The sequence below is a fragment of the Mugil cephalus genome, chromosome 12 (assembly GCF_022458985.1).
Source record: "Mugil cephalus isolate CIBA_MC_2020 chromosome 12, CIBA_Mcephalus_1.1, whole genome shotgun sequence".
Lineage (NCBI taxonomy): Eukaryota > Metazoa > Chordata > Actinopteri > Mugiliformes > Mugilidae > Mugil > Mugil cephalus.
This window is the reverse complement of record NC_061781.1, coordinates 25,706,630-25,721,756: the sequence shown is the minus strand read 5'-3', so window position 1 is coordinate 25,721,756 and position 15,127 is coordinate 25,706,630. Positions and strand designations below refer to the sequence as shown.

The window sequence follows — 15,127 nt, the reverse complement described above, 5'->3', positions numbered from 1 at the left end:
CTACCCTTTACCTTCAAACCAGCATCAGTCCTCATAGCTTATAGCTTAGTCAGGTGTTTAGTAGCATCATAGACTCAGTGGTCGACCAAGGAAACTTATTTCCCTTTTAAATCTGAAGACGTCCAGCAGAGACATCAGATCAGGAAAAGTGGGAAAAGTCTGGACACAAGTGGTCTTCATGGAAGAGTTGGAGTCAAAAATCCATCCCTCTGACCTGAAAACAAGACCAAGAGACTCAACTATGAACCAGAACATAGGAACTGGGCTCAGAAACATCTGGACTGATGAGGCAACATGTGGAATATTTGGTTTGTTCACCAAAGGGCTGGAGAGAGATACAATAATGAGTGTCTGCAGGCAACAGTGAAGCATGGAGGAGGCTCCTGGAGAGTTTGTTCAGGATTAATGGTCCTCAATGCTGAGAGATACAGGCAGATACTGATCCATCATCAACACCATCAGGGAGGAGGAGGACTGGCCCCACATTTACTCTGCAGCAGGACAAAGAGCCCAAACATCCAGCCAAGGTCACTAAGAACTATCTTCAGAGGAAAGAAGAACAACACGTCCTGAAAGTGATGCCATGGCTCCCACAGAGCCCTGATCTCAACATCATGGAGTGTTTCTGGGATTATATGAAGAGACAGAAGGATCTGAGGAAGATCTGAGGTTAGTTCTCCAAGATGTTTGGATCAACGTACCAGCCAAGATCCTTCAATAACTGTGTCCAAGTAGAAGAACTGATGCTGCCTGGAAGGCAAAGCGTGGTCACACCAGATATTGATTTGATTTAGATTTCTCTTCTGTTCATTCACTGCATCTTGTTAACTGATGAAATAAACTATTAACACTTCCATTTCTGAAAGCATTTTTAGTTTTCAACATTTTTTGTCAAACATTTGCACAGTGCTGTGCACATTTTAAAATACATCAGGTGTTCAGGGTAGTAAAGTCCTAATTAAGTTGTTGTCCTTGTTGGGTTAGTCATAAAACCCTCTATCTAAACCCCTAGAGGTGAGTCCAGAGGAGGAGGAGGAGGGAGACCAGGAGGTGGACCCATTGAAGCGCTCAGGGATCCCTTTCGGAGGCCTGATCCATGACATCCGCCGCCGGTACCCACACTATGTCAGCGACCTAAAAGACGCCCTGGACATGCAGTGCCTAGCTGCTGTCATCTTCATCTACTTTGCTGCTTTATCACCCACTATTACCTTTGGAGGCCTGCTGGGTAAATTACAACTGCTGATAACATACAAGGGAACTGGTTCCATGTCATTTTGATCCTTAGTCTGAGTGTTTGTGGTTCACATGCAGGGGAGAAAACAGAGGGCATGATGGGAGTGACCGAGCTCATTATTTCAACTGCGACTCTTGGAGTGATATTCTCACTGCTTGCTGGACAGCCCCTCCTCATCATCGGCTTCTCTGGACCCTTACTGGTGTTTGAGGAAGCCTTCTACAAGGTTCACATACAGCAACACATAGAAATGTTGTTTACCTCGTATATATGAGCTGAAGCTAACCAGTCTTCTGTGCTCAGTTCTGTCAGGCCTATAACTTTGAGTATCTGACCGGTCGAGTGTGGATCGGTTTCTGGCTCATCTTCATCGTCCTGGTGATCGTGGCAGCAGAGGGCAGCTTCATGGTCCGCTACATCTCACCCTTCACACAGGAGATATTCGCTTTTCTCATCTCCCTCATCTTCATCTATGAGACGTTCTCTAAGCTCTTCAAGGTACCTGCTCTGATTATCTATACACCGTGATGGAGGTTTCTCTTCATTGGTTCATGAAGCATCAGAGGACTCAGCTTGATGCTTCAATCATCGTTTCTACAAGAATGAAAGCGATAAACTTTCTCTCTTATTGTTTCCAGGTGTTTCAAGAGCATCCACTGATGGCTATGTACCCCACTGACTCCACCACTAAAGCCAGGATTGAGGAATACGACGGCCCCATCTTCAACCAGCCCAACACTGCTCTTCTGTCTCTGGTTCTCATGATGGGAACTTTCTTTGTTGCATTCTTCCTCAGGAAGTTCAGAAACAGCCGATTTTTAGGTGGCAAGGTAATGTGTTTCACTTCAAACTGTAGATATGAAGCTTGTTGATTCTTTTATCAGTAAATGTCTTAACCTCCTGAGGCCGGAGCTTTAGTTTGGTGTGCATTTTTAGTTTCTAAATTTCTCTTTATTTGGCATTAGTAGGAACCAAGAACTATAAAAACTAAGCATCGTCTTTGAACAGGACAAAAAAAATATGTCCTCATATGTGGACACACGGGTTATTTACATTAATATTATAATAAATTCACCAATATGCAACAAAATATAAAACTTAATTTTCATTTCTGTACATCACTGTGCAAAAGCAGAATTACAAATAATGAAGTCCCAGTTATAGCTTGTTACTGTTGATAGAGTCTGTGTCATATTAAACTAGAAAACTTAATAAGAATAAATAAGCAAGTTTGAACCATAACATTTGATAAGGTTTTGTACTTTGTCCACTTTTGTGCTGTGATCAGCTGCAGGATGAATCCAGTGAATAGAATAAGAAGCTGCCACAAACCTAAAAGTTAACGTCCTCATATGAGGACACAGAGTCTCAGAAGGTTAAATACGTGACGTATATATTTAATACCTTCATTGTTTTCATCTTTTCATCTGTTTCTGCCATCAAAAGGGGAAGAAAAACCTCATGCATAAACTATTTGCTCATTAGCACTACTAGTGGCCAAACACTCCACAGGGTTCCTTTAACTCTGGTTTCAGTGAGAAAAGACAAAAATGCAACAAAAGTTTCAGTTTCTTTTTACGCGCAAAGATATTGTTTAAATTTAGGTCATAATGTGATACGTCCAGTAAAACTTCAAAGAAACCTGATTCTTTTTAACTGTGTAAATTCAAACAATAGATATTTTTGTATGAGGTGACAAGGTTATGTCATTGAATTGGTCTCTAACAGCAAATTAATTTTTATTTTCTCTGCCACAAATTATCCTGAGAGTCTCAGGTCTGATTGTGGTTAATCGTTGGCTCTGACTGAATGCAGATTTCTCGTTCTGATGAGACTGATGGTGTGTTATTTATTTTATTTAACGTTTGTTTTCTCAAAATTCTCAGGCCAGAAGAATCATTGGTGACTTTGGTATCCCCATCTCCATCCTGGTTTCAGTGCTGGTGGATTACTCCATTACTGACACTTACACTCAGGTAAATCCACTCTCAGTCACGGTTCAAGTGCATTTCATTACAACTTCACTACATTTTCCTCAGTATTTACACGTGACGCTCTCGCTTCCAGAAACTCAACGTGCCGTCAGGCTTTTCTGTCACATCCCCTGAGAAGAGAGGCTGGTTCATCAGTCCCTTCGGTGACAAACAGCCCTTTCCGACCTGGATGATGGGAGCATCTGTGGTCCCGGCCCTTCTTGTTTTCATTCTCATCTTCATGGAAACCCAGATCACCTCGTACGTTCTCTATTATCATCTACGGACTCAATGCACCAGGTTTAGAGTTTGCATGTGTAATAGTGAAGCGTGTTTTTCTTTCTCTTGTTGTTCCTGATCTCTCAGTCTGATAGTGAGTAAGAAGGAGCGTCGCCTGGTCAAAGGCTCTGGCTTCCACCTAGACCTCCTGCTCATTGTCATCCTGGGCGCCATCTGCCCTCTTTTCGGTTTACCGTGGCTCACCGCGGCAACCGTGCGCTCCGTCACTCACGTCAACGCACTCACGGTCATGAGCAAAGCCACTGCTCCCGGCGAGAAGCCCATGATCCAGGAGGTGAAGGAGCAGAGGATGACTGGACTTCTCGTGGCTGTGCTCGTCGGTAAGAGGAGCGTGTTCAGTGGCCACAACCCTGAACTCAAAACCAGAAATCAAGAACATGTTATTAAGCCTTCGTTGTTGCTTTAATATTAACTTGGTATTAAAGTTTTATCTTACTGCACTGGAGCTCAGGGCCAAGAACCAAACTCATTACTTGTAATAATGTGAATTTCCTCAAAGTGGATCAACAAAGTATTATCATGTCTTAATAGGTCAAGTCAGAAAAAAGTATCTCTGAGAGTTTCTCCTATAAAAATAAAACATACATAACATTTTAGCATCACATCAGTTGAACTTATGGGATATTTATCTGGTGAGTTAAGCAGCAGAGGAGGTTGTTAATCAGTTTCAGCTGCTTTTGGTGTTAATGAAGTGAACAACAGGGGCTCTAGAGGGGCATCAATGAGACGACCCTCCGGACAGGAAGGCTTGAACAGATGGAGGACACTGACATATTTTCCCTCCTCGTCTTTTCTGACTGTTGTCCACTAGTTGTCCATTTGGGGTCATGGGTCATGAGACCAGACCTGGACCCTACAGAGGTGGCACAGGGAGTCCAACTCCTCCAGGATGACACATCAACACGTGTCATTGTCATGATGCTTTACTGTGTCTGAAGAGATTAGAGGAGACAGGCAGTTATTCTGGGAGATCTGGACAGGACTGTAGAAGGTCCTCAGTTCATGAGCAGGACCAGTATCTGCTCCTGAACTCTACCAGAGCCTCATGAACACGACCTCCAACAGGCCACTGGTGTTAATGAAACAGACTTTGAGTCATGTAGTGGGTTCTGTCCTCACTGCCTGGCACCGTGGAGCTCAACTGGCAGGTCCACCACTAGCACCTTGTGCTGTGGGCAGGTTCACCCTTAGCACAGGTGAAAGACGTTTCAGGATCTTTAGAAGCTGTGGAGAACGTTCTGCTGCCTCTAACACTGCTCTGCATTACTGGTTTGGTGGTGGTCATTGATGGTCTGGAGGGACACCTCTCCATCAGGCTGCAGCTCCAGGAGCTCAGTGATGTCCTGGTCCAGATCTGGGAGGAGATAATCCAGGACACCATCCATTGTCTCATCAGGAGCATGTCCTCACGCCATCATGCATTCATCCAGAACTCACTAGAACTAACTGCTGACCTTCAGCCTGGAGCCTCGTTCTGCAAAGAGGACGCAGCCATTTTTAATGTTAGCATTAGCTTCTGCTAGATACACTTAAAAATCTATGAGTGACACTTAAGAAGCCACTTCACTGTGTTTATGTCTGAGTGAAACCTGAGACCTGTTGTTTTAAAAAATAAATTCTGCCACAGATTAGGACAGAAAGCGTGACAGGCAGCGTAGCATTGGTGGAATGTTCTTCTTTCAGAACCTTAAAGTAATTCCTCTTACGTTATGTAATCATAATGGTATCTATAATCATAAAACACGTGGTTTAAAGGTTGTTCTTTCATGTCATAAATCAGATCGATACACATTCATGGAATGAAACGGAGAAAAAGCTGAACCTCAGGTTCTCGGTGCATAAACATGAGTTGGAAGGTTCAGTGTCACCTGCAGCTCCTGCACATCTCCACATTCACAAAGTACGACCGAGTCTCCACAGCATCTTAAAACGTTTTTTAAAATTCTGTTTTCAAGTAGTTTTTAAAATGAGACAAAATAGACGTTTTCCAAGTGAAAATTTGTCCAAACCCAAAAATTCAGCATCTGACTATGCAACAGTGTTTGTTATGTGCTGACTAGTAGAGTTCCCAAGACAATGGTTTGTATAGTTTGATCCAGCTTGATTATGCAGATGTAGTGAGTCATCATGATCGCTGAGGTTTTGTTTGAGGAACAGGCATCAGACTTTCTGGGATTAGCCCCAAGAATCCTGAGCACAGAACTTGAACAGAGAGTCCTCCTAAACAAACAGGCAGGGCATGAATCAGTCTTTTCTTTACGGTGAATGAATGTGACGCTCTGTCCGTCAGGTATGTCCATGGTGATGACGGACGTCCTCTGCCTCATCCCTCTGGCCGTGCTCTTTGGCATCTTCCTGTACATGGGGGTCACCTCTCTGACGGGCATCCAGCTCTACGAACGTATTACGCTCATGGTCACGCCTGCCAAGCACCACCCCGACCACATCTACGTCACCAAGGTAACGCACAACCCTCGCCTCCGTCACGGGCGGCAGGACGGACGAACCGAAGCACGTCTCTCCTCTGCTTTTAGAAATAACAGAGCAGCCGAGACAGACACATGAAACTACGTCACAGGATCCTGAGTAATAACAAACCTCATGAATTAAAAACATGAAAACCAGGATTCGCTTTGATTTTAATTATATAGGATTAATAATTATACAAAACCCGGCCTGAAACCCTCAGAGAGAACATGTGAGTTATGGTTGAACGTTTCCTCAGCATGGGGGGGGGCTGTGGAGAACATCTCCTTGTTTTTTCACTTTACATTAAATACATCATCACTCAGCTTTACAATTAGTCTTCAAGCTGTAACATCTTATTTTCTGTCTGGTCAGTGTTGGATCCATCATCTCCAGTTCATGCATCCTCTGCATTACTGGCAAACTTCACATAGTGTTAATTTAATGACCAATAACATTCAGTACCTCGATATGATTTACTCCCAGTTCTCTGGGCTCCAGGTCAGTGGGATATTTCATAATTTCTCCTCGTTCTTCGCCTCCCAGATCATTTTGAAAGTCTCTGTTGACAGAGTTTAACCTGGCACCATAATTCTGCACCGTGCTGGTTTTATTATCTTCAGGACATGTGGATCTGTTTCCCAACTGTGGCATAAATTAAAGGATTATCTTATTTTATCTAAAACCATATATTCCCACTTTCACAGACCCTTGGATTTATTTATTTTTCTATCACATGATAATTTTCTCTACCTTCACTACAGGTCGACAGTTTGGAAGCAACTTCAGGTTTCTGTTCACTTTAAAAGCAGCAGGAGTTCTGTTTTATTCTGGGATGTTTTTACTACATGATCACACTTTTATTGATATGAACCATTTTCCTCAGTTTACCTTCAGGTGAACATTAATGTTACCAGAACATTTCTGAATAAATGTCAGCAGAAGAAAAGAAGAAGGACTTAGTTTTAGGGTCGAGGAGATTTGAAAGAGTCACAACTTCAGTGCAAAAGTAAAAAAACAAATCAGAGTTTGCATTATTCACTTTAACTCTTTGTCTTCTGAGAGTCTTCATATAAATATCTCTTGTGGAACGAATGTCTCGTATATGTCATGATGTTGTTAAAGCCAGAGGAGGAAACTATGAAGAAAGAAAAACTCAAATACTTCTGATAAGTTTCTATTGAGATAATAATCATGTTCATTTTGATGCAAAGTAAATCAGTGACACTATGATCTTTTAAGAACAGCTTCCAAACCTTTGGCCTTTAGTATAAATGTTGTGTAAGATATTAAAGCATTAATGCTGTAACGCTGCAGCAGTGAGTGACTGGATCCTTTTCCATATTTTATTCTTTGAAAGAAAATCCTGAGTCTCTTATTTGAGGCAGAATCTTCCACTAGATGGAGCTAAAAACACGTCAGATGTTTTGTGGGCTGAGTGTTTGTGTGTGTGCTGTGTAGCCTTCGGTTTGTTTGTTTCCAGCCTAATAACCAGCACATGTGTGTTGCCTCAGGTGAAAACCTGGCGTATGAACATGTTCACCATCGTCCAGCTGGCCTGCATCGTGGCTCTGTGGGTAGTGAAGTCCACCGTGGCCTCGCTGGCCTTCCCCTTCGTCCTCATCATGACGGTGCCGCTGCGCCGCCTCGTCCTCTCCAGGATTTTCGAGGAACGTGAGCTCCAGGCGGTAGGTTCGGGTGGCAGAGGCATTCCAGGAACTTGTTTGAAACTTTCCCGCAATCGTCTCATCCCGCGGAGCCTCGGGATACGTATCTTCCAGCGCGTTTAGCGTCGTATGGATGTTGGCGTGTTTTTTATGTATGCAACAAATGAATTTAACGCTTGACATTCCTCATGAGTTTGCCCTCTGTGATCAGGGAAAGCTTTCTCATCCAAATGGTTTCAAATGATTTGCAAATATTTCTTTTTGCTCCACGTTCTAACCAGAAAAAGGTTCCGTCTGTCCCGGAGCCGGGTTTTATGTTTTCCCGGTTAGATCCACCAAACCCCTACATGTCATCACTCTCAGATTACAGCCTTCCATTTTCATAATGTCAGCTTTTTTATGACCTAGAATAAACAGCTTTCTTCTTAACTTGACCACCGTACGTGTCGTGTTCATCTCAAAGGCTTCACGAAGCCCTGGCACCGTAGAACTGCCCCAAACCACCTTTAAATGAAGTAAAAATTAAAGTTACTGGCAGTGAACCTCCTCGATGTCGGATTCCTCAGCCCTCTCACCTTAAATGAACCTCATAGTAAAAAGCACCTTTTCTGATTCTCTCCTGTTTCTCTACCTTCACCAAAGACGACGGCAGAGAAGAGTAAAAAAACATGTAGAAGGAAGAAAAAAATGAGGACCTAATTACTTTTTGTGTAACTCAAGATGAAATAGCTGATTGTTAGTTGAGTCTTATTAAATGTGTTTTTGACTTTATATGTCGTAAAAAGATTAAAGTTCTACAACCAGTCAGATCCAGTTGTGCTCTGGGTGTTTACGTTGCTGTTCCTCTCGACTGATCTGGCTGATCTCTAATAATCAGATAATCAGGTCCCAACACAGAAGTTCCAGAAAAACTTTCACCACAAACATTTATGGGCAAAGGAAGTTGGTTTGACGGACACATTTAAGATGTGACCACAGTTTACAGGGTTAAGAGGAGGAATGGACTTTATTCATATCGATGTCATTGTCGATTCTGCTCATCGATACGATTCTTTATTAAGATTCTTTATTCCTCCTGTGAATGTTTTGTCCAGAAAAAGGAGGCGTTTGTGGTTTTGTGTAAACAGCAGAAATTATATTGAGTTTCTAAATAAGAGCTTGTGTTAGAAAACAAACAGGAAATAGTTGAGTGTATCCTCACTATCTCTGCTGAGACTCGTTGACCAGAGATTTAATATTTAATGAATGCATCGCCATCGAATGCTTCACCATGTTGGTGGTGTGGTCGTCCTCGCTTGAAATAACGTTGCTGCATGAGCTGCATGTTGTGCTGTTACTGTCTTTTCTGGTGAATTGAAACCACTTTGGGTCATTTCAGTCTCTGACGTTACATCTACGTGACATGACCGACGTGTTTCAACCACTGACTGTTAATGTGGACAAACTCATCATGATGTCACCCGTTGGATTCTGAACCTCAGAAATGAAGTGGGCGGAGCCTGGGGTCGCCATGTTGGATGAGCGTTACTCCGCCCACTCGCAGATCCTTCAAATAAGCAGAAAGGCCAATGATATCGATAAATGGAACCAACTGGAACCAGTTCTTTAAAAGAACCAGTTATTATGTCCATCCATAGTCGACTGTTCTCTTTACTGCATGTTTTAACATTTTGGTAAATTTTACTTTGATTCATATGTTAAATATGAAGTTACTTTTGTAGAAGGTTTTTAGTTTTTATGCTTTTAAGGTAGTGATCATTTCACCTGGACAGTTTAATCAAAGCAGTGTCTGTTTGTCTGTTCACAGCTCGACTGCGACGAAGACTCTCCCAACTTTGACGAAGACGGACGAGACGAATACAACGAGATCCACATGCTTGTATAAATTCTAAACCGGACTCATGAAAAGAAAAGAGTCTCCACTGTCCTCAGGCTGCGACCGGTCACAACCAACAAGTGTCTGTGGAAACGAGAAAACGAGAGGAGCTTTGTAAAATATACGATGAGCCCTCCTTGTCTTTGTCGTTGCCGTCCGTTAAACCGCACACCTAATGTTAGATCGTTTGTGGTGATGGTGTCGTGTTAACCTCCCTCCACATATTATTCTGACAGAGGCCAGGAAATAGAAACGAGCCTGAAGCAGACGATGCAAACCTCGCGTTTTCTCCCGTGTATCCCTTTAATTACTCTGCAGGTTCTGGGCATGAGTGCAATCACGATGGTGACTATAGGACCACGCCAAACTATGGAAAAGGACTTTTTTGTTTTCTCCTCAAAATTCCTAATTGTTGAGATAAACTGACCCTAAATTGTGAAAGCTCTGAGTGAACTTCACTGCCTCTGTTCTACTGCCTATAGGTCACAACCACGTGAAAAACCAGTTTTCTTTCTGTAGAGACTTTTAGTAAAGAGCACTTTGACTGGGCGAGAGTTCACGTTTGTTGCTGCCAGCCGAGCTACCTGGCCCGAAGCCTAAGGTCTAAATGTCGTCTCCCCTCGAAGCCAAACCCCCAGAGACTGTGTGAGCCTCTTCTAGGGCCATCGCTGTACTTTGTACCAGACACTGAGCCCATCACGGTGTAAGTAAATGGTTCTGGACGTGACGCTGGAGGCAGATTCTCAGCAGCGCGTGAAGAGTTAACCTGGAAAACATTGTGAAGGTTGACACATATTCAGAACAGAAGAAAGATGTCATCATTCACCCCCTCGTTCCTTTCATCTTCCATAGTGCGCTGCATTTTTCACACATGTCATGAATAATATAATAACACGCCTCAATGGAAAAGCATAGAAACGGAGTAAAAAAAAAAAAAAAAAACGCTGGGGAGCAGCTGAGTGTTGGTAGAACGTATGAATGATGCCTTGTACAGAACGACCATGAGCCTGGAATTATAATAACGTACCATCTGTGTTGGGAAGACGTGCTCCGAAACACCAACAAATGTTTTCACCTCCCATTGATTAAAACTAGTTCAGTCCTGGTTCCTCGACGGCCACAGAAACAGTTCTACAGAATCAGACACTAGATACGTACGTTCTCAAAGCTGAAACCATGTGAGATGCTACAACCATTTCAAAGAGCAGGAAGACACGATGTCACCGTTCCTCAGATAACGTTTAGCACAGAGGAGTGTTAGGGACACAAATGAGGCAAATGTGAGACGAGGTAGAAACGTTTGGAAGCAAGTTTAAATTTGTTCATAAAAGATCATAGTTTCTACTTTGCAACAAAATTAACATGATTATTATATAAAGAGTAATTTATCAGGAGACATTTTTTGGAGTTTTTCTTTCTTCATAGTTTCCTCCTCTGACTTTAACAACATCATGACATATATGAGGCATTCGTCCCTCAACAGTTATTTATATGAAGACTCTCAGACAAAGAGTTAACGTGAATAATGTAAACTGTGAGTTTTACTTTTGCACTAAAGTTGTGACTCTTTCAAATCTCCTCGACTCTAAAACTAAACTCTTCTTCTTTTCTTCTGCTGACATTTATTCAGAAATGATCTGGTAACATTAATGTTCACCTGAAGATAAACTGAGGAAAATGGTTCTTATCAATAAAAGTGTGATCATGTAGTAAAAACATCCCAGAATAAAACAGAACTCCTGCTGCTTTTAGAGAAAAGCATCGTGAACAGAAACATGAAGTTGCTTCCAAACGTTTTTCCTGAAGTGGAGATTTTTTTTCCATCGTGCACTTTGAGAAAATGTGGAGATTGAAGTCGACCTTTCTGAGACGATAAGAACCACAAAGTGCCATGCAGGGAGTTGGATGAAATGGTGAAACTATTCGTCAGACTGAGGAGGATCATTAAGGCCACTGCTCTTTATTTATTTATATATTTATTTATTTACGTATATTTATGTGTATTTGCTGCCGTTACTTCATCTTCCATGAATGAGACGTCTCTTTCCAGCTTGTGGGTTCAGTCTCCAAAGTCCTGATTCTGAGAACTACCTGTGTTTGTGAGCTGGTCCCAAGTCTAGTTTCACCACTTCATCCCAATGCTCTTTTTTCTTCATATTGTATTTTGACTTTTTTCTCCAAGTGCATGATTTTTGGCCCTAACGCTCCTCTGATACACGACCCAGATCCAAAACCTTTCTGTAAATTACTACCAAATATACGTAAACCCTCTGAAATGTACTTCTAATGGTCAGTACTCTACTATTATTTACGTATATGAAAATAAAAGCGTAGTATAGCTCATTTCATCTGACCCTGTCCTACATAATGAGCCATGCACCGATTCTGTCTCAGGGGAAACTGACCTTCGATCTGTAAATATTTCTTCCCAGGCTTTAGTTTGTCGTCTCTTTTGTGTACATAAAGCGGTCAAGGCAATCCAGTGACTTACAGTCCCAGCTTGTGTGTTATACAATAAAAAAAAAGAAAGAAAGAGAGAAAAAAGGAGGTTAAAGCCAAGAGAATTATGTGTTTACTCCAGCAAAGTGACGTAGAAGTTTACCGATAAATTTATCTCCGTTCTCTTCAGGCTTCCAGTGGAAACTCCACTTTCATGTGAATCGAACACCTGCTGGAGTCGGTTTCATTCCCCCCTAAAGTTAATGAGTCACAGAACGTGCTTTACATTAGCGCTCTGCAGCAGCTTCATTTAAAACGCGCTGCGTTATTAATGGACCTCTTCAGCTGTGTGTTTGTGTTTCGAGGTTCTGCAAAGATTGCAACAGCAAAACGTTTCTGTTCCTGACATTAATGAATGTACGTGTCGACCGACCACGAGTTCATGGGCGTGATTCTGAAAAAAGTTAGACTGCCAGTGAATTCTTTTTTAGACTGAGAAAAGTAGGTTTTACTGAATCCTTTCACGCTCACATTTTGGTTTATTTTGTCTTTGAATAGCTAGTTTTTATTTAACCTAACTACACAACAAGCACATGCTTATTATTAACCGTATGATACACGTTGCTCAGCTGCAGTGCTTCTGAGAAATACATTCATTTACTTTCTGATCCAGTGGAGGATCTATTTAAAGAAGCCCTTTGTCGTCTGAGAAGACGAGTCTGTTAAACCACTCAACGCATCCATGTGGGTTTAAACGTAAAGTCCGTGCGTGTAGAGTCGACCCTATAGACGGAACCACAATGTGCTCGTAGCTAAACATCCTTTCTGTATTTGCACAAGAGCAAAAAGTGGAATTGCCGGTGTTATTTCAGATGATAAGAGGCGTGGTGCTGCCCCTCAGCTCCACCGTCTGGGCATTAAATGTTGATGATGAAAAGAGAAATAGTCTGGTTGACCCTAGAAAAGCTCGTCCACGTCCGTGCTCCAGCTCACCACATTCTGTCGCCTCCTCGTACGTCCTGAACAGACCACCCACCCAAAGCTAAGACAAGCCTGTGGTGTTTCTGAACCCGGCGTAATTCAGCCGAGTTGGTTTGAGTGAGGACGTCTGGTCGTCCTGGTGCTTGTTCTCAGCGCATGGACCAGTGCGACGGCTTCCACCAGTGTATGAATGAGACCAGCTATGGAGGAGGAGGCTGCTCGTCCCGGGATTTTCTTAAGGGAAACAGAATCATTGTGGATCTTTTAGATTCTGCAGGAGCCGCTGATTATTCTTTAGTTTCACTTTATACCAAAGGATCAGCTCCTTAGCAGGTTTAACTAATTCTGGTCTTCACTGTCACATTTTGCAAATAAAATATCATCATTTTATTTGGATTCAGTGAAATCTGAGACATTTGCTACTGTACCACTCATCTATAGCCATAAAGCTTCTCATAAAACCTCTGTGTTAAAGAAGGAGATTTCTCTGTGTCTGAGAAAACCGCCGTGCTTCCCCTCCGCCCGCTCCGTATCCAGCTCCCTCCCATGTCTTCTGTTTACTACAGCTACCACTGCTCCACGGTGCTGGACGCAGAGCGCATCATGTTCACGCTACAGGGACTCGTTAGATCTAGTGCTACAGTAAAAAGACCATGAGGGCTGTTCTGGTTGGGTTTTAGAGGCTGACATGCAGACGGACACTTGAACAGCTGCTCCACCTTCCTATGGCTGTCGAGAAGTTTTCAAACTATGTGAAACGTTATTTTTTTCTGAAATAAATATTTATTATGTGTTTCAAATTTTGAATCCTTTTCTTTTTGTCAGCATACAAAAAAAGAAAAGAAATTGCAGTAACTAAAGAGAAGAAGACCATCCAGGCTCTGGTGGTGGAGAGACAAGCTAATAGAGATGGGACACGACTCACGTCCTGGACAACCACCGGCGGGAGTGTAGAGGTGGTTCAGGCCTAGAAGTACCTGGGTCTACATCTGGACTGGTCAGCTAACGTAGACTCAGGATACAAGTGAAGATCCGTCTCTATTTCCTCGTATTTTCCTCAGGAGCTCGTAGTATCTGCAGGAAGCTGCTGTTCTACCAGAGATCGTTGCCGGTGGAATCTTCTACATCGTGGCGTCCTGAGGAGGCAGCAACAACGTGTTCAGTCATTAAACCCATAAATTCTGTCCATGTAGTAATAAATGCCTGTAGTTACTGCTGGCAAAAGGAAATTTAATTCTCCAGGTCACTAACTTCTGGGGGCGGTAAAACACACAGGACTCATAAAGTCGGGAAATATTTGGCCTTTTTCCAGAAACTGATCTGATTTTAGGCGGCTGCACATAGTAAAGTCATGTAAGGGACCTGCAGCTCTTCATCTAACAGATCACTGTGGCTGCTCGTTCTTAGTCCAGTACCTCAAACTCATCAACTGACACAAACTGTTTCCTGTCTTGTAGATGGAGCAGAAACTTAAATAACTTAAATCTGTCCGTGTCACCACTTACATCCAGGACATCGTATTCATAAAAACATATCAAGTCAGAACATTTCATGCACCCTGATGTTAACTCATTGAGTATAAGATTATTTCTGACACACTGCGTCATAGACAAATACAAAATATTTGTCCAAAAAGATAAAAAACTTCCCAGTTGTTTTAAAGACACATCTGATTATAAATGATGTGCTCTTCATTCACTTCACTGACTCTATGTGTACGTGAAAATAAAATATCCATAAAAAAAAGATTGTGACATTTATAGAAATAGGATTATTTTACTCAAACGTGTTTGAGACCTTTATCTACCTGAGCTACAGAGGGTAACAGGACTTTTCTCTCTAATTACAGGGTTTTCCTCAGGGTAGATCAAAGATAAGCAGGGGGTCCTGCATAACATAATGAAAATGATGTTCTGAATGTTGGAGCTGAGTGGTTTATGCCAAAGAGTCGCCTGTAACTGGACTTAGAACAGTCTGTATAGAGTCACGTGACGCGGTGAAGAGGATGGCTGCTTAGCCGAGCTCTGCCCCGCAGTGTCTGGTGTTTTTATCCGATATTCACATTCTGAGTCGGCAGATATAAATGAAGCATTTAAAAAATTCTACATGAAATTGTATACATCATCAGCATCCGATACACAACACGAAACTACTAAATTCTTGGAGGGGCTGGATCTCCCCACACTAA

General features: G+C 42.3%; 1 protein-coding gene across 4 annotated transcripts in view; it reads left to right on the top strand.

Annotated features, from left to right (window-relative positions):
* slc4a3 (solute carrier family 4 member 3) overlaps nt 1-13,739 on the top strand; it is a 60,084-nt gene extending 46,345 nt beyond the window's left edge. For all 4 annotated transcript variants that reach the window (XM_047600831.1, XM_047600832.1, XM_047600833.1 and 1 more), the window contains 10 exons: nt 1,013-1,228; nt 1,315-1,463; nt 1,541-1,735; nt 1,876-2,067; nt 3,124-3,213; nt 3,305-3,471; nt 3,577-3,830; nt 5,801-5,970; nt 7,491-7,664; nt 9,451-13,739. In XM_047600831.1, the coding sequence (XP_047456787.1) occupies nt 1,013-1,228; nt 1,315-1,463; nt 1,541-1,735; nt 1,876-2,067; nt 3,124-3,213; nt 3,305-3,471; nt 3,577-3,830; nt 5,801-5,970; nt 7,491-7,664; nt 9,451-9,528 (1,685 nt within the window). In that variant the 3' untranslated portion in view covers nt 9,529-13,739. The remainder of the gene's footprint in view (nt 1-1,012; nt 1,229-1,314; nt 1,464-1,540; nt 1,736-1,875; nt 2,068-3,123; nt 3,214-3,304; nt 3,472-3,576; nt 3,831-5,800; nt 5,971-7,490; nt 7,665-9,450) is intronic.
* The last annotated feature ends 1,388 nt before the right edge of the window (nt 13,740-15,127 follow it).